The 23387-nt window shown below is 34.5% G+C and overlaps 2 protein-coding genes across 2 annotated transcripts; one reads left to right on the top strand and one right to left on the bottom strand.

Moving 5' to 3' along the window:
• Positions 1–2859: 2859 nt before the first annotated feature.
• On the bottom strand, positions 2860–6846 carry LOC127814096 (cytochrome P450 714C2-like). Its single transcript, XM_052355359.1, has 5 exons — positions 6407–6846; positions 5564–5790; positions 4066–4307; positions 3443–3812; positions 2860–3360 (listed from the first exon to the last, which is right to left on the bottom strand). Exons 1-5 carry the CDS (start codon positions 6729–6731, stop codon positions 2935–2937), a joined length of 1590 nt encoding a protein of 529 aa, XP_052211319.1. The 5' UTR covers positions 6732–6846; the 3' UTR covers positions 2860–2934.
• Positions 6847–11484: 4638 nt separating this feature from the next.
• Positions 11485–21317, top strand: LOC127813910 (putative casein kinase II subunit beta-4). Its single transcript, XM_052355039.1, has 5 exons — positions 11485–11995; positions 13470–13688; positions 19983–20092; positions 20184–20349; positions 20692–21317. Exons 1-5 carry the CDS (start codon positions 11731–11733, stop codon positions 20820–20822), a joined length of 891 nt encoding a protein of 296 aa, XP_052210999.1. The 5' UTR covers positions 11485–11730; the 3' UTR covers positions 20823–21317.
• The last annotated feature ends 2070 nt before the right edge of the window (positions 21318–23387 follow it).

Raw genomic sequence — 23387 nt, 5'->3', positions numbered from 1 at the left:
TTATATATATATATATATATATATGAGCACTATAAATAAATATAGTTGCATATATGTTTGTTAACATTTTGGCCGGGAATCACTTAATGCACGTCCCCCCATCGCGGCATTACTTTCAATTTCAAATATGGCTCTTATATCACACCAACACCATCACGAGACTTCTCCCTGCAGCGCGCCAACTCCAAGGCAGGCAGGCAGGCAGGCGGGTGATGAGATAGGGATCGAGGGCTTCTTCTTCATCTTCATCTTCATCATCATCCAACTAATTCTCCATATATAATTTTAAAATCGAATAATATTATTGATATATCTTTGTGTATATTTTAAACTACATAAAGATATATTAATGACAAAAATATCTCTCATGAGACGCGTGAAACATTTTGATCATAATATCCCTTTATATAGCTCAAAATGTATAAAAATGATGTACATCTAGTATGATTCAACTGAATTGGTCTTTTCTCAATTCCTCTTTGTACCATAAGAATTAAGAAAATTAGTACAAGTTGATCGTAACCGAGGCTGGGTCATACCCTACCCGCCTCAGGTCAGGTCAGGTCGGGTCGGGTTGAGTAAGGAAACATTGAACTAATTTTTTTTTTTGGTTAAAAAATTTAAATTATCATAACAGTATAAATAATTTTTAAAATAGAAAAGAATATTTTGAAATTCACCTTATTAACAATATTTCATAATCTCTTATTTACTTAATTAATAGAATATATAATATTTATATAGAAAAATATATAAAATAGGTAATATTTTCCTATTTTTAATATTTAATATAATAGATAATATAAATATGATATATATATAGAAAGTATTAGAACAGAACGGGAATGGTGAATACCATCCTCTTTATGTCAACCTTGATTGAAAAAATGAATTAAGATATTTAGAACCCTACCCGACTCCTGATCAAATAGTCCTTGACCTTACGAGTTAACATAATCTTCTAATAATTTTAATCGCAAAAAAAATATTTCTTCTTTTGAAGGATTGATGTACTGTTAATTCATCAGTTAGATATACATCTTAACCATTCATTACAAAATCAATCAATGTTTTATTGTGCAATTTTATACTTTAAAGACGAATATCAAAGACATAAATTATAAAGTAAACGACTTTATGATTTACTCAAACTAAAACCCTTTTCATACCGTATCTATAATAAATATCTCCGTAAACAATCCTTCCAAAACATAAGTGGGAAGTCATTTTCCTATCCATGTCATTCTCACAATTTTTTCACTTTTGATGGGGTCAATGTGGTATTTCCAAATATACCCTCCAAGATTTTCAATGACACTTTCTATCGTACACAAGTCACTAACTACAATCATCATGACCATAATTACGTTCATGTCTCTAGTCATAATATGTAATTGCATTGATTTTCAAGAATGACATGCACATGAACAGTAGGGCGGGCAAGGGGGTGATTTTTCAACAAAAACTCTTATCCACAAGAGACTATATTAATTTTAGGTTATTTTTTGCATTTTCTAGCGAGAGCACTTTCAAAGCATGCGGTACCACCTGTTTTTCCCAACATATTTTCCTAAGTAATTTTCAATTCACATAATTGCAATTGTGATAAAAATGCCATTCACTGTTGAATAGTGAAAGAGATAGGATACATTGTATGTATAGACATCTCACGTGGTTTGATTTTTTTGTGTAGACAATAAAAGTCTTGGTGCTTTCATACTATCTTTATCAATTTTAAGTGAATAATGTTTAAAGTCGTAATTGGTGATTATATTAGTAATTATGTGATATTTTTTTATTGAAAGAGTCTAAAGAGATTATGTGTTATTATTTTCTTTGTTTAATATCTTTTTCAATAAGAATGCGACACATAATTTATGATACTATCATCAGTCATGATTTATTTTAAAAGTTGACACTATCTATCATAAAGTAAACTAATGTTATTTTAAGTTACATAAGATTAATTAAATTACTTAAATCAAAAACTACAATTAAATTAAAAAAAAAAAATCCCTAGCTAGAATCCGTCCAACTGACAGACAACTCACTGGTGGATGCCCACAACCGACCAATTCCAAAGGGAAGAAGAAGAAGGATCGAAGCTTCAAAAATTGATTCATTCCAAAGAACTTTTAGATTTGGAATGAACCCAGATGGCTTTTGGAGCTGGGTTTGCTCTAAGAAGCCATCTGGGTTTATTCTAGAATGAACCCAACCCATATGGAACAAACCGATCTAGGTTTGATCTGGGTGGGTTTGTTCCATCTGAGTGATAACTGCAATAGATTCTTTATTTGTTGGACCAACAACAGATCATCGTCTTCGTCTTGGTCTTCTTCTTCCATCACCATCTCAGGCGGGTTGCCTGCCGACATCATGAGTTCTCCATTGGTTGGAACTCACGGGTTCTAGTCGATGAGTACTATTTTCATTTTTTTTTTTATTTAAATTTAGTTTTGATTTAAATAATTTAATTAATGTTATGTGATGTAAAACAAGATCGCTTTGACTTATAATAGACAGCATCAACTCCTAAAATTAATAGAGAGAATCTGGATGTGTATGCTAAGAATTGAAAGCACATAGGCGTCCAGACCCGAGGGCCAATTTTTTTAAGTACAAGAGGTGTCTACACAAATGGGTCAAGCTATAAGAGGAGGTGTGTCTACGATTTACCCAACAAGATATATTATCGCATGATCGATCTACTGCATTTATAAGACTCTTCTAAACCTTATTTGCTTTCTTATTCCCTTGCTAAATATAATATTATTGCAAGTCTTTTTGACTAATTAGCAGAAAATGCCGTGTTCATACATTTTTCTAACGGATACATGATATAAAAATAAAAAGTGCTTAAGTTTGGAAAACTCAGGGAATAGATTTATATGACAACCAAGAACCATGCTGTTACAAAGGAGGGAGAAACAGTCAGACTCTCTTTACATGCAGGATAACTCCTTCTTTAGGCTCTATAACTAAGCTGAACGCAGGGGAGTGTTGATATGCCGGGGAGAGAGTGAAGCTGAACCTTGATAGAATAAGAGATAAAATTACCTTCAATTCTGAGATGGCAAAGTGTTGCCCTAAACAGGTGCGGGGCCCAACTCCAAATGGCATAAAAGTGTGTGGAATTTTTGAAGCACCAAGAGTTCCATTTGCAAATCTTTCTGGCCTGAACTGGTGCACGTCCGGTCCCCATACCTCTGGATGATGATGCAGAACAGCCACTGGGATTTGGACGGTCGTGCCTTTTGGAATTTGGAAGCCTTTAAAATCGATATCTTGAAAGGCTTCTCGTGCTAAATATGCTGCAGGTGGATAAAGGCGCAACGTCTCTTGAATCACCATTGTTAGCTGCCAAGATAGATCAAAGTTACCATATGAAATGGACCAATATTTAGTGACAGTATATATCTATCACCTTATAGCAACTTACAGTTTTCATGCTTGGAAGCATATCAGCGTCAGGAAGTTTCTCCCCACAGATCTGAAGCACCTCTGAACGAACTCGATCTTGCCACTCTGGATATGCAGCCAGTAACATCAAGCACCATGATGCTGAGATGGCTGTGGTCTCATGGCCAGCAAAGTATATATTCTTGCAGTTGTCCACTATAAACTTGTCTGAATTAATTCTAGACCACAGGCTAGAGTTGTCTTCATGACGCTTGGCAGCATCCAGTATCATTTGTAGAAGGTCTTTCTCACCTTTGGCCTCACTGCGTATTCTAACCATCTTTGATATCATTGAGTAAATCTCTCTCTCCAATCTCCACATCTTCCTATTATTTTTGGTTGGTAGAAACCTAAGACATTCAAAACTTTTGAATCAAAAGGACCATAAAACTGTGCAGAGCATTAGATGAATGACTCGCATGTATAATTACTGGAAGAAGATGTTTTAGAGCTAATGTCTTCATTAATCTGATATAAGTTGTTTCCAAACGTTGTTTCAAAACCACTTATGGAAAGTTAATAATAGGGTAAAAGGTTTGTCCAATGATTCTTCGAGTTGGTATGGTCAGTTGTTATAGAAGCAAATGGGATTAGTCACCGTACCGCGATCCAGGGACCCCGATGTGTCCCTTGGACATGGTCTTTTGAATGGCTCGGAGCTTTAAGAATATTCTCTCTCCCTGAGAGTAGTTGCTTCCAAAACAAGCTTTTGAGATTATATCTGCAGACAAAATCCTCATGTCGTCATCAACTTTGATTTCAGCATTTCCTCCCCCTGATACAATTTTACTCTCCCAAGATTTAAGCATCACAGTTGTTGAGTCCACCATTAGGCTCACCATACCCTTCAATAAAACTTGGATTAGTTATTATGGAGCTGAGCAAGGCCCACAAACTAGTTCTTTTTGTTTCTTATTTAAAAGCCAAATTACTGAAGTATGTACACAATAAAAGTAGTATCCATTTGCTTAGACGAAACTAACTCTAACATTTCAGTGTCAGCTGTTGCTACTGATGTACAGAGGACAATTAACAATTTTAGTTTCTCAGGATTCTCTTGTGAGGTTATCTAATTTGGATAACTCATGGACTTATTTGTTGTTGAGAAGGTACTTGTAATCATGTGTGTTCATTTTATCTTCAGTGAAACTGAGTGCCAATGGGACTATCCTTGCTCATGTCTACTTAGTTCAAGGGTAAAGAAGAAAAGATATCTATTAGCTTACTTATACTTTCTTGTGAAGCTTGGTCTATGAAGATCCTTCCACTTATAGAGCAAGATATACACTTTTGGCATGACCCTTTGCTAAAAAATACACGTTCTAGAATCAGAATCTTGTAAACTAGTGATGCAAATGTTTTCTTTTTTTTTTTGGGGCTAGGTGATGCGAAGGATTTCCTTTCATGTAAGTTGGTAGGTATTTTGATGCAATAGTTTAATACTTGACTTCACTTATGGAGACATCTTGTTGATTAATTTGTTATTGCAAGCCTTGTTTCTTTCATGCCTCAGCAAATCTGTCTCGGTGCTCTGAATGTGAACTGTTTGGAATTTTTTTTCTCATCTGATATTTAAATTTTACACTAACCTTTACTGGGAAAAAGTTAGCATTCGACTTTTTTCTAGACAGGATTTTTTTTTTTTAAATAAGTCTTTCAGTAAGTTATTGTAGAACCAAATAGATGGTAAACTAATATTCAAGTTCATGTGATTCTTTCTGTGATATAATCTTTTATTCGTGCATGTACTATTGGAAAATGCAACAACTTGTAGTGCCTACATCCACACCAAGTAGAATTCGGAAAAAGCTTGTTCATAGATGAATTTTTGTAAGACAACAAAACTAAATTCAGTAAAAAATGTGTCCAGATTTGGGGGGTGACTTAGTAACCATGCTGATTTCCTGCTATGATGGAGGATCACTGGAGCATTTCAGAGAAGAAGTGATATAGCAATTAGGACTAAAGAGAGAAAGTGAATATAGGTCGCTTTCTTTCTATTTGTGGCTACAAAACATGCTTCAACACTAGGAAAACTGATAGGAGCCCACCAAAAAAGAGTAAAAACATCAATCAATGGTACAGAGTTTGGATTGCTTACCTTAACCTTGTCAAAGTAGAATTCTGGAGCAATGATATGCCTCTGATAAGACCAGTACCGTCCACTTGATGATAAAATTCCTTCTCCTAACAGAGCCCCCCTTTCCTTGGATAGATAGGAAGGTTTGCCCAGGCTCAGAGAGGTGCAGAGGCTCACTTCCTTTGCCATCTCTGGATCTGTTATGCACAGTATTTGTATGTTTCCAGTAGAATATGTGAAAATTGGCCCTGGCATCAACATTTCACCCCCCAATAAGTAAATCTAAATTTCATAAAGTTGATCAATCAAGTTGTTTGTATCGCATCACACACAATCACGCAAAAAAAATCAAAAGAAAAAAAAAATACAGAAAATTTGACATAGTTTGACCTCAATGCCTACATCCACGAGCCTTTTTCAACGGAATAATCGACCAAATAGTAATTTGCACCAAAAAAAACTACGAACCCTTCCAACACAATTTTTACATGAATAAAACTAGAAATCATCTTAATCCTAACTATTTCAGATAATTGGTCACACACTCTTTTGAGACTCCATTTATCTAGTTGCGATCACTTTGAACACACCACAGGAATATGACTACATCATTTCCCATATTACTGATGTGGTCAATCAACAAGTGAACCAGAGGTGCCAACTTATAGACAACAACTCTAATTAGATTGAGTCTCCAATATATATCTCTTTCTCTATTCACAATCAAATTGAATTTTATCCAATCACTCAATTTCAAGATATAAGACTTAGGATTTATCTAATACAAGTTCCTCCCTAATTCTCCAGTAACTTCGGCCATGTTTATCAGTTGGAGAGAAAGAGAGAGAGAGAGAGAGAGAGTACCGTATTCGTTTCTCCACTGCTCGATGTCGGGGAAGACGGCGGGAGGCCAGTGATGAACTACGGCGCCACCTCGAGATTCGCGATCTCCTGCGATTGCGATCGGATTGGATTGAACCTGGAATTGGATTCTCTTCATTTCTGGAATGTTCCCGTAGAGGAAGGAAGGCGACGGGCCTCGGACGCCTTGGCGGCGAAGTTTCGCTCTCAGCCTCGACGGCTTCAACAACAGCACGTTATACACCATTGCAAGCAGCGCCAGCGCTCCGCCTAAAACCACCGCCAATACGATCTTCGCTGTGAAATGCAGCATCTCCTCCTCCATCATTATCTTCGTCGGCGTCGTCTTCACCGCTCTGCTTCGCTTTGACCTCGAGTCTGATTGATTTTAGAGTCTCTTTCATGTGCTTGCAATTCGTCATCTTCCATGTGTCCTCTCCTCCCATTAAACAACAGAAAAGATTACGTCGCATGTTCTCTCCGTCAATTTATATATACTTCTGCCGGTTTGTCATTGTTTGGCTCGAAGTTTTGTTATTTAAGTGGAGGGAAACAAACACTACTAATGTTTTTATAATATAAAAGTAGGCCTTTGCTACTTTGCTCACTATCGGGCAACATAGCATTTGCCCGCCCGACAATGAGTGGGGTGTGAGCCCCATGCACGTGAGGTCTGTGCCTGCACATGGGCCCCACGTGCATGGGGCCCATGCCCCCCTCACTGTCGGGCAAATGCTATGTTGCCTGACAGTGGGCAACATAACAAAGCCGTATAAAAGTAATTAGTAGATATTAAGTTTAGGCCTATATCAAGCTTTAAACTTAAAAGGTTCTTTGTGCAGTTCTCAGTATTTATGCCTTTAATTATATTAGAGAAGATAAATTGCAGATTGAGACTTTAGTCATCGTATAAGACAAGAATCAAATTTATAATTTACTGGATTGACACCAACATATTACTCATCCAACCGCTCGACATATATTCTGAGGATGTACATAAAATCTTTTAAAAATAACAAATATTGTCCAAGGATATCGGTTAATTCTAACATTTTTTAGACTCTTTCGAAGCTCATGTTAAAACTCAAGTTTTCAAGAATTAAATCTCTAATTAATTACACATTGATTGCATGGTCACCAATTATTCAAACTCCATCTATTTAATTATTCAAGAAAATAATTAAATATTTTTTGTTACAGAAAATATTTTTAAAATTTTTTTAATTTTATTAAATAATTAATTTTTTAGTAAAGAATAAAAAACCCATGGCTCCTTTAGTTTTAGAAAATATTTTTTAATTTTCAATTTTAATCTTATAAACATGTTGTAACATTTTATATTTTAAAAATTCATAATATTCATTCTTGGAAAATATCAAAAAAGATGTTTTTCAATTCATAGTATAAATTTAAAGGATTAAAAAGATTAAATTTTCTTTTTTAATAGAATATTCAATTATTCAATAGAAAAGATGAACCTTTCTCTTAGTCGATTGAATAACTATAGTCTAGAATGATATCCTTAGCTTCATGGCCTTGTTTGTTGAATTTCTATAAGAATTAATTAGCCAACCAATTAATTTACAATAAGGTGCCCTAAAAAAATTGCATTCTAGAGATTGATTTTCTCAATTTAAGTTGTTCATTATGAGTATATTCAATCTTTCTAGATTATTTCCAAACCCTCCTAGTACATTTAATACTTATCTAAATCCTTTCCATCATGTCACAAATCAAATATCAAAATTATTAGGGGTAATTGATAAATCATGTCACATTAGTACTTGAATTTACTAGAATTTGATTAATTAGATTTATCCATTGAATTATCTTTAGTTTGAATTGGTTAATCTTATTGTGGTGAGATTTATTAGATTATGTTTTTATCTTTATCTATTCGTCTATACATAATCTCATATAAAAGTTATTTTATTCATCGAAACAAATACAATTTATCATGTTTGGTTGACTCTAGTGTTTAATTAAAATAAAGATTTTGGCAACATATACCAAAATGACAATTTACTTTATTCACAAAATTCTTCAAAATTTATACAAAATAATAGGGTGTTACGCATACCTCATCAGACATAAGTAAGTCCCTAACTCTGATGTCAACCATGGCATTCACAAACTTCCTTGCATTGTCAACCTTCGCATACATTGAACCATTTCTCTAGTTGGGGTTTGGTAGATTGGATGGCATTCAAAATATAGGAGTACCTCAGCTTTGGCTCGCTTCGTTGCCCAATCTCCTCCTCGTAGGATAGATGTAGTCATTATGGTAAAATGTTACATCTCTTGGGACAATTTTGGTTTTGTGTAGCCTTTATACCAAAAATACACTTAATCAAGCTTGACTTTTTAGGACTACTTGCAATACAACAAATTTCAATTTTAGAGGTAGGTACTTTTTGGGAGGCTTACTTGCAATTTGTCTTAAAAAATATTTTTTAAATATATAAATCTTTTTTATCTTAAAAAATTTAGGTTAGAGACATAATATAAAATCGTGTCTGTTATTTATCTTAAAATCATAGTTATTTGAGACACTTAATTTTTTTGTCTTTATAACAAAATTTCAAAGGCAATTTACCTATAAAAATTTACATTTGCTCTACTATTTATTTCTAAAAAATAATTATTAGGAGCCCTTAATTTTATTTATTTTTTTCATCTCTAATTGCACTTGAAATATATTAAAATACCTCAAAAAATCAAATTTGATGTAGTGATGGCAACATGCTTTCTCCTCTAGCAAATTGCTTCTTCTATGCAAGTGGCATATCAATTCGAGGATCTCTAGTATTAACTCCTATAATGCCCTTACATATTTTTGGATCTCTCTTTTCTATGTAAGCTTTATTGGTTTGGCTCTCACCTCATTCTCGAGGTATTAATTTAGGGCATAACTATTATTTGAACATTATCTTATATCCCTAAAGGTGTAAGTGTTTTTGTATATAGTTATTATGCAATTTTGAACATATTTTATGCAATTTTATAGTTAATGTACATATTTATAGATCTATTATTTTTCAATGCAGATCAAAAAAATATGATATGCAATTTTGGTTAGAGCAGCATGGTGGTGTAATCAAGGGTTATTTGAGGTCACTTGGACATGTTTTAGTTTAGAGTTGATTTGTATGTGCAAAAATGGTATTGTGTAATCAGACGAGACAAGATCGATCTTTTAAAATTGTAATGGTATTTAATTAGATCTATTATATACAATTGTTATACTTATTGTGTGTAGTGGGTGAATCTTTTAAAATTGTTGGTGATTTTTTGTTATACATGTTTTGATTGCATTTGATTAATGTTATATGCACACAGGTTTTGAACCTTTTATAGATTTAATCTTTTTTTTTTTTTAGTATTGCCGACGATTTTTGGTTTTTCGCGGCGATTCACCTTTGCCGGCAGTTTAAAAATCGGGCAGTTTTTAAACTACTGGCAAAGTCAATTTTCCTTTGCCGGCGGATTTCAGTAACCGTCGAAAATTTCTGGCAGTTTAACAAAATCGCCGGGAATTCTTATTTTTACCGGTGGTTCAACAAAATCGTTGGTAAATTTTTTTTCCCGACGGTTAAAAACTGCCGGTAATATTTTCCGACGGACGTATTTCTGGTAGATAAAATTATCGCCGGTAAAAATTTTACCGACGATTTTTTTATTTTTTTTGACAATTTTTTAACCGTCGAAAAAAATCAAACCTCTTGTAGTGTTTAGGGCATAACTATTATTTGAACATTATCTTATATCCCTCTCAAGTGGTGATGATGTATGTCTCCTTCTATGACTTTTTACTCATCCGACACTACTATATAATAACAATGTCAACAAAGTATTAAGTAGTAATACATACCTCAAGTGGCATCATTCATGATGCATAAGGTATCTAAATGTTGCTCTAGAGCCCAAATGCGTGTTGTCCACCCTAACTCCTTTGGCTTGGAAACATCCACCCTTGACAAAATCTTAGATAAAATGACCTTAGTTGACATTTCTTTGATTGACTCTTGCATTTTATAGAAAACAATTACACTTCATCTCCTCTATGGGCATATGAAGGCTACCACCATAGCTTGGAGTGTTGTGCTACATTTGGCTAGTGCATCGATTGTGCCATCAAGGTCCCCATTCATCTAACTACGAAGGACTTCTTGCCAAGCCTCTAGCTTCACCACATGGTCGTTGATCTCTTCCCCATTGGTTGTCACCTACCTTTATGCAACTCAAAATCTCCTCAAATTAATGGCATCCCCATGTCTAATTCTACCATAGTCGACCTACCTTATAAGAAAATAAAGTATCGTGAGAAGTGAGTTTCTTGGACCTACCCACTACTCACTCAATTTCACTTAGGTGGTGTTTGTTAATTAATATATAAATAAAAAAATGTAAGATATAAAAAATATTACAGATTTTTGTTATTTTCAATGTATTTATTAAACGTATCTAGCGACTATTGAAAAATAACAGATAAGTATATCTTGAACTTTACAGATAAAAAGAATAACGCATATGTTATCCGTTGCATTCTAAAAAATTTAACAAACAATTTAAAAAAAATATTGAAATGCTTCATTAGCTTATTTTAATCATTCTATATATTGGGTTAAAAAATATTCTAATATTATCTTAATACAATCTTATTTTATTTATTTTAATAAATATTATTTTACTAGAGACAAACTTTTGTCCCCCCCCCCCCCCCCCCAAAAAAAAAGTCAAAACCCTCTTAATAATATTGAAAAAGACACATTGTATATAATGTTTACTCAATGTACAATTTGGTGAACAAAGATGATAGAGATTGATTTTATTAATAGGGAATAACTCCCTGTACAAGCCTATTATAAATTACTAATGTAGAATAAATGCTTTGTGCCCCCAAAAATTAACACGTGTTATTAAAATGCCTGTCGGCCCACAATCTTTGGCCCGAGATTGCAGGATTGGGCTGGGCGACCCGGCCCGGCCCCGCCCATGGCAATGGTACCTGAGATATTTGCTGCATTTTCTTCTAGATCCATGCATTAATAAGTTTCAATATAATACATAAATAGAAAATCATCATTCATCAGGCTGGCTTGCGTTATCGTCTTGCCAATGCAGACGAAACCCTAATCTTCATCCGCTATCTTCTCACAAAACGCTATCCTTCTTCTTACTTTTCTCTGCAAATCTAAAGCCTCCATCTCTCCGATCTCTGCTCCCTGAAAAATCTGGGGTTTCACTTGGCTTTTCTAATGCGATCTTCGATGGAAATCTCTGATTAGAGCTTGAACTCTCGAATTTGAAGTCATATATATTCGGGTATGTATAGGGATCGAGGAGGAGGAGGCGGGTCCTCGAAGTCGGAGATCGTTGCGGGGCCGTTGGATCGGAAGCGGATTAACGACGCTTTGGATAAGCACTTGGAGAAGTCGTCGCCCACTTCGAGGTGTCTGTTGAATAGCAAGGACAAGGAGAGAGTTTCTATGCTCTCCACTTCCACCGCCGGGGGCGGCGGAAAGTCGCAGCAGCAGCAGCTCGATCACCGGTCGGCTTCCAGCATCGCTACCAAGAACAAGTGCTCCGATGGTTAGTTTTGATATCTTATTATTGTCGTTTTTTTTTCTCCGTTCCCCTAAATTTTACTTGCACTAGTGAATCATATGTAGGATCTGGGCCTGCTATATGCGGCTCTGTTCGTATAAGTTTATGATTCTGGTGGTTATGTTATTTGTATTAGTATTCATCGTTCACATGCCAAGCGGAACTGTTTTGATATATGGTTGGCTGCTTCGCCAAGTTTCTACATTTTTGGGTACTCTCTATTGACTTGTGTATGGGTTTTACAATCTCACATTGCCAGGACGAAGAGGATGCTCATTAAAGCTTATATTGCCAGAGACGAGACTAGCATTTAATCAGCACTAAAGGTGTTACAGTTTGTTTCTTGTACAGTTTGAGGAAGAGGGACAAGAGCTTTTTGCATATTTACTCTTAGAAGCACAAGTGGTCTGACTTCTCAGAACAACATATCAAGCCTTAATCCCACTATGAATTCTAAATTTCTAGTCATTTCTATTCATTGCCTTTTATTTAGTAATGCCCATATACTTAATATCAAAGTGTCTCCCTCCAAGGTTTATTTTTTGGTCTTCCTCAACCACTAGGCGCTTTGTTAAAGCTTTCTCTAGATCTATAAATACAATATGTAAATTCATTTGGTTATGTCTATACCTTGCACCTCAACAAATACATAGTTTCCTTTGTTGACCTACCAGACATGAAACTGAATTGGTTTTCCAATATGTTGGTTTTTCTTCTTAATCTTTGCTCAATCAGTCTCTCCCAAAGTTTCATAGTGTGGCTCATGTACTTGATTCCTCTATAATTTTCACAATTTTGAACATCTCCTTTGTTCTTGTAAATAGGCACTTAATTGCTCTTTCTCCACTCATTGACATCCTTTTTGATTTAAGATTCACATTAGAAAATATCTGTCAACCAAAAAATCCTCTCTTCTCCCATGCATTTCTAGACTTGTATTGGTATATTATTTGGTCCAACTGCTTTACTATTCTTCATCTTTTTCAATGCTTGCTTGATTTCATTTGGGCATAAATGTGTATAGAACATGCAATTTCTATCTTCTTTATAGTTACTAAGATGCCTCAACATAACACTCATTTCTCTACCTTTATTGAATAACTTCAAGAAATACTCCTCCCATCTCTTCTTGAGTGCCTGCTCATTTACTAGTTTTGTTGTTAATGGAATGCTTGTATTGCTATTGGCAAGATCCGGTTCTACTAATTTATACTGTTGTCATACTTTTAAGTAAATTCTTCTTCTTCTATCCCATTGATGGTGATCAAATCCTGGTCCCTATTACCTGCCTGCTGTTCATGGACTTTCTCTTGTTATTTGTTTCCCTGACTGGCTATAATAGATTTGCCTTTATTTGTGGAGTCGGGCCTTTTAATTTATTCCTTGTTCCTCCTCCATGACCGTAAAGTATTCCTTGCTTTATTGGAATTAATATCCTTATGTTTGCATTTTATTGCAGAGGAATCTGAGACAGACAGTGAAGAATCCGATGTTAGTGGTTCCGATGGGGATGACACATCTTGGATTTCGTGGTTTTGCAATTTGAGAGGAAATGAATTCTTTTGTGAAGTTGATGATGAATATATCCAAGATGATTTTAATCTTTGTGGATTAAGCAATCAAGTTCCATATTATGACTATGCGCTGGATCTAATTCTGGATGTTGAATCCTCTCATGGTAAGTGCTTCAGTATGTTTAGTTCAATGCATTCTATGTTATGTGCTCTATATTATTAGCCCTCGAGTAATATGTGGTTCTGGTTCTTCTAAAAAATATATGTATATATAAATAAATTTTGTGCAGATAATTAAATCAAGCAATTGGGGATGACATCATAGCTTGAGATAAAGTGATGTATACTGTAGAATGCAACTTATAGTTTCCATTTTAAATTAGTTGTTCTAAATTCTTTATGTATATGCGTGAAGCATCAAGGTTGGGATTGTCAATGAGATACATATGCAATTTGCATAGTTGGACATGAGACAAACAAGTTTTGTCCTGGTAGTTGAGTGTACTATATATCTGAAAGCAAGAATTCCACTTTTTGCATACTTATCATAACCTGATTTACATTAGTTTCTAATGGATTTTCATATTGAAATAAAAAGAAATATTCAATATATATTTATATATATATAACCCTAGCAATGCACTTCTTGTATAAATATATTATGTCATTGTGAATAGATGGATGGATCCGGAATTACACTTGTCTGCATCAATCTTAGCCCGCATTACATGGTCTATTGGCAATTTTAAAACGCATTTATGATCTATGTGATTCCACAGATAGATGTGTTGTTTACTCAATATGATAAATGTATTATGCAATGATAAAGTGTTGACAATTAATTCAACTATCTATATACTTCCTAGGAAGATGGGCACGACCATCTGCTTCTAAAAGTTTTTAGTGGCTGCAAATTGGAAAATGTCAGATAGTTCAACTATTCCTTTTTTTTGTTATGGTGGGTTGGTTGGCTTGCAATGCTTTACTCTCTTTTTTTGGGGGGGGGGGGGGCTTGCAATGCTTTACTCTCTTTTTTTTGGGGTGGGGGGGGTGGGGGGGGGTACTTTCTTTACCAAAACTCTGTGCAGCCACGTTATCTTGTCTTCCTAATTAAGAAACGTACTATATGACACAAGAATAGATATGATTAGAGCTAGAATTTATGTTGCTGACCTCACTTGGTGGATTAATGCTTGTGATGGTGGTGTAGGAAAGAATTAAAAATTATTATCAATATCATTAAAAATGACAACATATCAGGCCTTAATCCCAGTAAATTGGGTTGGCTACATAAATTTTAGATTTCCGATCAGTTCTATCTATAACCATATCTTCTTTAAAGCTCTTTGATTCTTAATTATCATTAAGGGGGCAACTTGTACTATGCATGTGCAAGTAAAAAATAGAAGATTTCAAATGAAGGTTCATTTTCAAGGGTTGATGCTTGGTGGTTGCAATTTAGTTTTTGTTTATTAAAGGCAAATTTTAAATGGAGATGAGCTTTGGTGCAACAGTTAGGTTGTTTCTAATTCTATTATGGCTTAAAGGCCATAGGTTCAACTCCTTTGTTTTTCTTTTTCAAGCAAAATATATAAAGGACATTTTTGAAAATGAAAAAGTTTTCAAACACCAAATCAGGTCTTTTCTTGAATAATAGAATAGATTAATATTATAATATTAGCAATATGATGAATATTGTTTTGATCGAGTATTATAATAATGATATATACTTAATAATATTTCAATACTGTAATTTATATTAGTATATTAGTACATTAAAAAAATTCTGTGTTCAACTGTTTGGTACACATTTTTCTTGTATTCAAAATATATATATATTTTGTATTTACAATCATCACCTTTTATAAATTTTCTGTGAAACAAAATTGGCAATGAAGTGGAACAAGAAAACATTTTTTTTTGTAATTAAACAGCCCCAAATCTTTAAAATTGGGTGTGGCTTAAATCTGTGCAAAGCTATGTAGTTCAAATGTATCTACAAAAAATATTAGAAGATTATGTGAGATTAGCAACATATGTTTATCAAGTTCATATGTGATTGAAAGGAGACAGTTAACCTATGTCTGAAGTAATCAAAATCTTTGATAACAAAGGTAGAAAAGAAAAAATTGAAGTTTGTTTGAGAATGGACAAGTAGGAGAGAAAGATGACTAGTCAGATAGTGATGTGATGGTAGCTGCTATGATGTTGCTAGAAACATTGGAGATGGGAGAGAGAAGAGGTTAAACGAACTAGATAAGACTGGTAGTGAAGCACCTACAAAGTGAAATATCATTTCCTCATAATAAGTGGTGAAGTTGACCTCAGATGTTGTGAGCATTACCCCATGCTTGTGGCTCTCTCTTTAGCAAAGTGTTGACTCCAAGGAGTTCTTCCAAGTTGTCTAGCAATTTTTTCAAGTGTTTTAAGTGGTGGGTGAGTTCTCTATGGGGGGAAATAATCCACATGGAATGCACCATCTCATCTCTTATATTTTTCTTCATGTATCCTTTCTTTGACCAGTCAAGGTGAAAGTTTGCCTCTGAAAGAGGGATTTACAAATATTAAAAGTTTTCACAATTTTACCACTTTTTTTTGGAAATCACAATTTGCTACCAAAATGAAACTATTTACAGAAATAGCACGTTTTTGCCATCTTGATGCCATGTCAGAATGGGGGCCCAAGATGGATAGGAACCACTTTTGTGACAAGCAAATTATATATAGAACTGTTTGCCACACTAGCGGTTTTATGTTCAGCATTTAGAAAAATTATTGTTTGTAAAGAAATTTTGGCCCTTATGGAGTTGCTTGTGAGACCAGCAACTATTTGGCATTCCACACTAGAGCTGCTGGTTTCACCAATGGTTTTTAGTAACACTTGGACAATTATTTCTTCAAGTGTTAAATCAAAACTGCTCGTGTCACAAGCAACTCCTTAAGTGGTAAATTGTGTCACAAACAAAAATGCTGTTTTTCCACCAGCATGGCATTTGCTTGGAGGGAAAGGTGATATTTCAGTAAATAGGTTCATTTTGGTGGCAAATTGTGATTTCATTTTTATGAAAAAAGTGGCAAATTGTGAAAAATTCTATATATTAAGTGGTAGGTTAATGCTCATATATAAAACCTCACGAGAATGTGCCATTTTTTCTCTCATTTTATTCTTAATTTGTACTCTCTCTTTGTTCAACCAATATGAAAGTTCACCTTTGAAGGAAGGATGATCTGATGGAGAAGAAATCTCTTTGTCAAATTCTAATTAGTTTGTGATTTATTTTATCTCTCCATCAAATTCAAAAATATTGTGGTTGTGTGTCTCTGAATCATGTGTTTCACAACTTGATAACTAGAGTGCTCGTGTGTGGTGTGACCAATTATCTAAAGTCGTGAGATTAGTTGGTTTCTCTTGATTTATTAAATGTTTGTTGTGGACGTAGGCTATTGACTTGAAACTCATTAATTTTTTGTGATGTTATTTCTCGTTAATTTTTGTGTTGGTGTGTGTGATCCGATCGTAACAAGTGGTATTAGAGCTCTAGTCTAGTTGGATTTGATTGTTGATTGTGAATTTATCAAAAATCTTGGTTGTATAAGAAAATTTGGCAATAAATTGGAAGAAAAATTATGAGAGATCGAGACTGATAAGAGTTTGTTGCTTACACCTCTATGGAGAAGAGATGTTGTGAGACATTTGTCACTGTGCTGCCATAGCAATTGTTGTTTAAATTTGTTGTTGCGAGAATGATATCATTGATACAACTGTCTATGTTGAAGATTGATGCCAGAAAGCTTGTCAGCAGAGAGAAGCAACACGTTGTTGAAAGAAGTCCCATGCTCCAAATTTTTATTGAGTGATGAGAAGCATTTTCATTGCCTATTGTTGCTATGAGCATGCTTGCCACCATTGTTGGGAGAGAAGATTCCTTGATTGAAGTCAACATGTTGTTGCAAGTCTAGTGTGGATTTGTGGTCCGTGTGAGGGAGTTTACAGGTGAAGAAAGAGAGGAAGTCGTTGTGTTTTGTTTTTGAAGCTTTGCTTGTTGCACACCATGGATTGATGACGGAGTGAAGTTGTTGCTACTTGTCGCCTTGTAGTAGAAGATGCTTTTGTCATTGCTGTCACGATTACCATTGTTACTAGAAGGCTGAAGTTGAAGAAAGGATTCATGTCATTGCTCAATATGCTCGCTGGAGAGCTTGATGATTGGATTCATCAGTTGGAGGTTGATTGTTAGTGTGATTTGGGTATGCGTGACTGAACTTGTTTGTGCTTGCATAGTTTTTGGCTCGTGATTTGTGTTTTAAGTTATTGGGTATGTTTAGGAATTTGAGTTGAGGGAGAAATTGTTAGATAATTCAGCAATTCTGATTAGTTTGTGATTTGTTTATCTCACTTGATAAGGTTAACTTGATGGAGAAGAAATCTCTTGGATAATCTTATTTGATGGCGGTGATTCTGATTGGGGGATTAGGATAGGTTTGAGAGACCTAATTCCACTATGATATTCAATGGTACTTGGAGCATCTCACCCCAAGCTTCAAAGAGAACATCAAGCAAATACAAACATTTAGAGTGCTATTGACATGGGGCAAGTTATGTTGGGGTGGAGATACCATTGGCCAATCTAGTAGATATTGGATAGTCTAAGTGAATGGTTCTCTATCTGGAAGATTTACTCTGCATAGGGTTGAGCATGAGTTGGAGCTAGTTGTGCTTGAATGGAGGTGACCTGCTTGACTTTGGTGGGCGTGGTCTAGCAGAGAACTCCTTAGCTAAGCTTGCTGTGTATAGGCTACAAGGGAAGATTACTAGATTACTGTGATGCTCCCTCAAGTTAGCTGACATTATAATGGTCCTCTTGTAACCTTGTAAGGCTAATATTTGGTGAGCCCATGAATATCCATTTTGCCTAGGACATTTGCCTATGGTAATCATTGGGGGAGTACCCATAATTTCAAAATAAACTTGTGTTTTGATTTACATTTTGCAATAAGTTACCAACAGGTCATCTCATATGGGGAGTCTTTTTTAATAAAACATGGAAGAAGAGATGTAATGCAGTTTTGATTTCTTAAGTCTTCAAATTTCTGTTAATCATGAATTTGGGGGATGCGATTTTGAATTTAATCATGTTGCCATATTTTCTTTTGACACGTAAGTTAGGCATTCTAATGGTGGCTTATCAGGGGCATTTTACCTATGGAAAACTGCAAGTTAGTTCTGATGGATGATCACTTTAAAATCCAGGTTGGCTTATATCCTTTTTCAAAGTTCTTGTTGAAACAAAATGCTACCTAAGTCAAGACAGAATCAAATTGGCATTATTGTGGAAGCAAACTAGCTCTCTCGGAAGGCTTCTGTATTACCATTGCAATAGTTCTGTTTTATGGTTGAAGGTGATTTTAGTTGTGTGGCAAGTGGGTACACTGTAAGGCTGTGGTTCATCATTCTGCTCATCTTGTGGGGAATTCTTCAGTTTCCTCATGTAACATATTATGTCTATTTATAGAGCAGTTTGGATTACTCTTGCTTTTCATGCATTTTATGTTCATTTATTTGCATTTAGTTTCTCCAAATGCAAGAAAAACTCAATGTTCATTTAGTTGCTCTGGTTGCAATATGTTGCTTGTATTGTACAATTTTGTTCACAGTATTTCTTCCTGATAATATGCTGTGTGTTTACATTTACTGAATTATTATTCCACTTGAGGGAAGGATGTTGCATTAATCTCTCTATTCTAGAGACTTCAACCTATGGGAAGGGTACCATATCAAGTCCTCCAGCCTAGTGATTTCAACCTCTTTAAAATAGAATTTATTACTATTTTGTTTCAATGTTCTACATTTCTTTAAAGCCAAAAGGAAAGTTTTCTCAGATAGCAACGAGACTGTCTTTTTTTATATGGCTCCAAATATTAGACAGTTAAGTATAAATATGAGCATAGCTGAGATGAGGGTGTGATGTGAATATGTGACCATGCAAGAAAAGACAATATTTGAAATGATATTATCTGTGCTAAGGTGTGGGATCTATTGAAGATAAGATGAGCAGGACACGATGAAGATAGTTTGGATATGTGAGAAAAGAGGATCAGTAGATGCACCTGTGAGGTGAGTGGATAGAATGGGAGAAGTTTGGAATACATGACAGAGTCCCCCCCCCCCCCAAAAAAAAAAAAAAAAAAAAACAGAAAATGATGGGGAACCCTTGGACATGACACGGGGACTATAATACCCTCACAAAAGATATGGGCCATGAATAGATGATTGGAGGGTTAGAATTCATGTAGCCAATCCCGTCTAGTGTGATTATGGTTTGTGATGATGTTCCAAAATCCTATGTTCAATAAGCTGTCTATCCCTATGTCTGGTTTTATGGAGTGCTTAATATTGATTAGGTTTATATGGTCTTGTGTGGGCACTTAAATAACCTTTAAACTCTTGAAATTTGCAGGTGACATGTTCACTGAAGAACAGAATGAATTGGTTGAATCAGCTGCAGAAATGCTGTATGGCCTAATACATGTTCGATACATATTGACTAGTAAGGGAATGGCAGCAATGGTAAGATCTGAGTCAAGTGGCTTCTGGTTTCCTGTTATCTCTCTTTCTATTCCTTTTGTTTTGGTTTAAGACACGTTCATGATAACTTCAGCTAGAGAAGTACAAAAGCTATGACTTTGGAAGATGCCCAAGAGTTTACTGCTGTGGACAACCCTGCCTTCCGGTTGGTCAATCCGATATTCCTCGTTCAAGTACCGTGAAAATTTACTGTCCCAAATGCGAAGATATTTACTACCCTCGATCCAAGTATCAAGGCAGTATCCTTTTGTTGCACCAACTTCCTTTCTTGTGATGCTTATGCTTTATTTATCGATCCCACCTCCTCTGCATAGTTGTTCGTAGATATGCTCTTAACTTCGTATTTTCTCAAGATTATTCTGCTGTTATACTCGCATGCAGTTAAATATAGAAACCTCTATGGCCCTGATACAAGGCTAGAATGGTGTCATTTTTTTTTTTAATTGCGAGAGAACTGTAAATTGAATAAGAAGATGGATGCTAGTGAACCTTTGTTGTTATGATTATAGTTTTCTTTTTAGTTCCAATTACTAGTGGTTTACCGCCCTCTTAATATTTGGGTTTTCTTAACTCTGTTGAAGATATTGATGGAGCTTACTTTGGAACTACTTTTCCCCATCTGTTTTTGATGACATATGGGCATCTAAAACCTCAAAAACCCGTACAAAACTATGTACCAAGAGTATTCGGTTTCAAGATCCACAAACCATGAAGCTAGCGCTTCTGCTGTTGGAGATCTCAATTTTCTACCACCCACCGACTACTCCCATCTCGCGTCTCTGGATGTGCCGGCTGTCCTGAAAGGAGATGAAGTGCAGTGGCTCCAAAACATGAAGACTGATTAATGGATGGAAAACGAAAGCTTGCCTGCTTCTCAAGCAAACTTCTCTTTGAAACCTATCCATGAATTCGACCAATGGAGCTAGTGTTATCTTTGTTTCTCTTTCTCCAAGGGGTAAGAATTGTTTGATGTGCTTTTCCTTGTAGTTTCTTTCATGCTATCCTTTTTAATGTTGAAATACTCATTATCAGGTAGGATTTAGGGTTAAGGCAGGGTTCTTTCTTTGTCTGGGAGGACTCTCTGCTTTCTCTATGTAATTCTGTAAAGCCGCCATTGGTCTCAGTGGTGGAGATGGAGATAAAAAACATATATAAGGAATTAATTAATGCTTATGAGGAGACGGAGGCCTTTTATGTTTTGTGGCTACATGACATGGCTTTGTACACTTGTCACTTTAGTGACTTCTTGTATGCACTTGACCACTCAATGTTTGCTTGTGAGGATACTACTCATTCAGCAGAGCATTATTTTGGTTTTGTTTTCTTGTTTGGCTTGCACATGCCCCCATTCCTTTTAGTTGATCAGCATCCCATTCTGCGTCTGGTGCTCATGGGGCCTAAGCTTGACATTTTTTGTTTAATTTTTAATTTATAATAAATGTTTAATTACTTTAATAATAATATATTGAGCTTTTTTTTTTGTTTAATTTTAATTTTATGATAATACTGTTATGTATCCTTTGTCTAGTTATGTTGAAGTAGTAGTAGATTAAGGTTTGGATAATGAGTTTAAAAAGTTATATTTTATGTACTTATGTGTTGATAAGTTTGCAGAATTATGATATTATTATAAAATTAAAATTAAATATGAAATCTGGTTTATTAATAAAGAAATTAAAGATTTGTTGTAGAATTAAATCAAAATTAAAGGTTGAGCATTTTTTTATAGTTTACCTTTTTTAAATTATGTTGATATCCGTTTCTCTTAAATAATATTATCTGGTTGATGATTGCCTTGCTTGGCCATAGATAACGTCTGAACAATTTTATGGAGCTTTATTAGTTGAGTAATGCTATTTGCCTATCTCTTTAAATTATTTAACTAACGTATGGGTGTATAGATAATTTATTTAAGTACTTACATTTATTATTTAAATAAATTATTAATATATTTCTTATTAAATTATTCAAGTGATGGGTGTATTGATAATTGATTAATGAATTATCAACTTGGGTGTCAATTTGAATGTGTAAGAAATATTATTCTTACTAACTCAGATAATAATAAATGTACACTTTTTGTAGCATATTTTAGGGATAATTTGTGATTATTATTTGGAATTAGAAAAAAAATAAAATTGAGTGTTTTAAATTATTTTTTAAAGGAATAATCATGGTTTTAATTATTAAAAAATAAGGAAATAAAAATAATAAACAATGTATCATTTAAAGAGTCATTTTACAGGGTTCAACAGGCCTATCGAACCCCTTACAAAAAGAAGGTAAGAAGACGATTTTGCCCTGTTCACTTTGCAAATTTGTAAAGCGGATCATTGCATCCACCGCTACTCTCTCGTTTCCCCTATCATGGCTATCGTCTTGCCAATAATTGATGCAGCGATTATTGGCGAGGCGAGGCAACGATAGTGAGGCACGATGGCAAGGGGAGATGAGAGAGCAGGGACAAGGCAATCAATGGGAAGGGAAAGGAGAGAGCAGGACGTGGATGTAAAATCATCTTTTTACCCTATTTCGATAACTCGAACGGTAAGCCCGTTGAATTTTTTAAAATTTTTCACATTTAAATTGAGTGAAATTTAGCTGATGGTGTTACCATGGGATAATAAGGCAAAAAGGTTAAGAATTTGTAAGTCAAGACAGCCTCCATCATCAACTGTCTAGTTTAAAATGCCCTCATCATAATATCTTTTATTTTATATATATATATATATATATATATGTATATGTGTGTGTGTGTTATGAATGGGACAGAATTGTCCATTTGGCTAATCAATTAAGGTTTTGTGGACAAAATCAGTTATTATGACCTAATCAATTAGGGATCCCATCAAATACTCCCACCCACTCCTTTGAAAGTGAAAACCACATTCATTTTTTAATATTTAATAAAAGAAATATTAATATTAATATTTGGGTAAATGCCAATTTATACAATGGTTGGGAATAATTTCAAATTTTAATTTAAGCCCATTAAAATGTGAAATATTAATTTTAATAATGAACATCATTGGTGGACTGTGTTTGAGTGACTAATTAAATAAAGTAGATGATAATTATGTTATTTAGATAATTTTAGATTCTTGGGTACCTTTCAATATTTATTATTAAGTGAGATTTATATATGATTATGATAATAAAGTGTTTAATTGTATTAAGTTTAATAATAGGAGACCAATTAATTATATGAATTTTAATTTATTAATTATAAAATGCATGATAATGATGATGATTTTAAGGAAAATAAAAGGTAAAAAAA

This window comes from Diospyros lotus, chromosome 12, assembly GCF_014633365.1.
Source record: "Diospyros lotus cultivar Yz01 chromosome 12, ASM1463336v1, whole genome shotgun sequence".
NCBI classification, from domain to species: Eukaryota; Viridiplantae; Streptophyta; class Magnoliopsida; order Ericales; family Ebenaceae; genus Diospyros; species Diospyros lotus.
The sequence above is the reverse complement of the archived record's forward strand: the minus strand, read 5'-3'. Positions and strand labels throughout refer to the sequence as shown.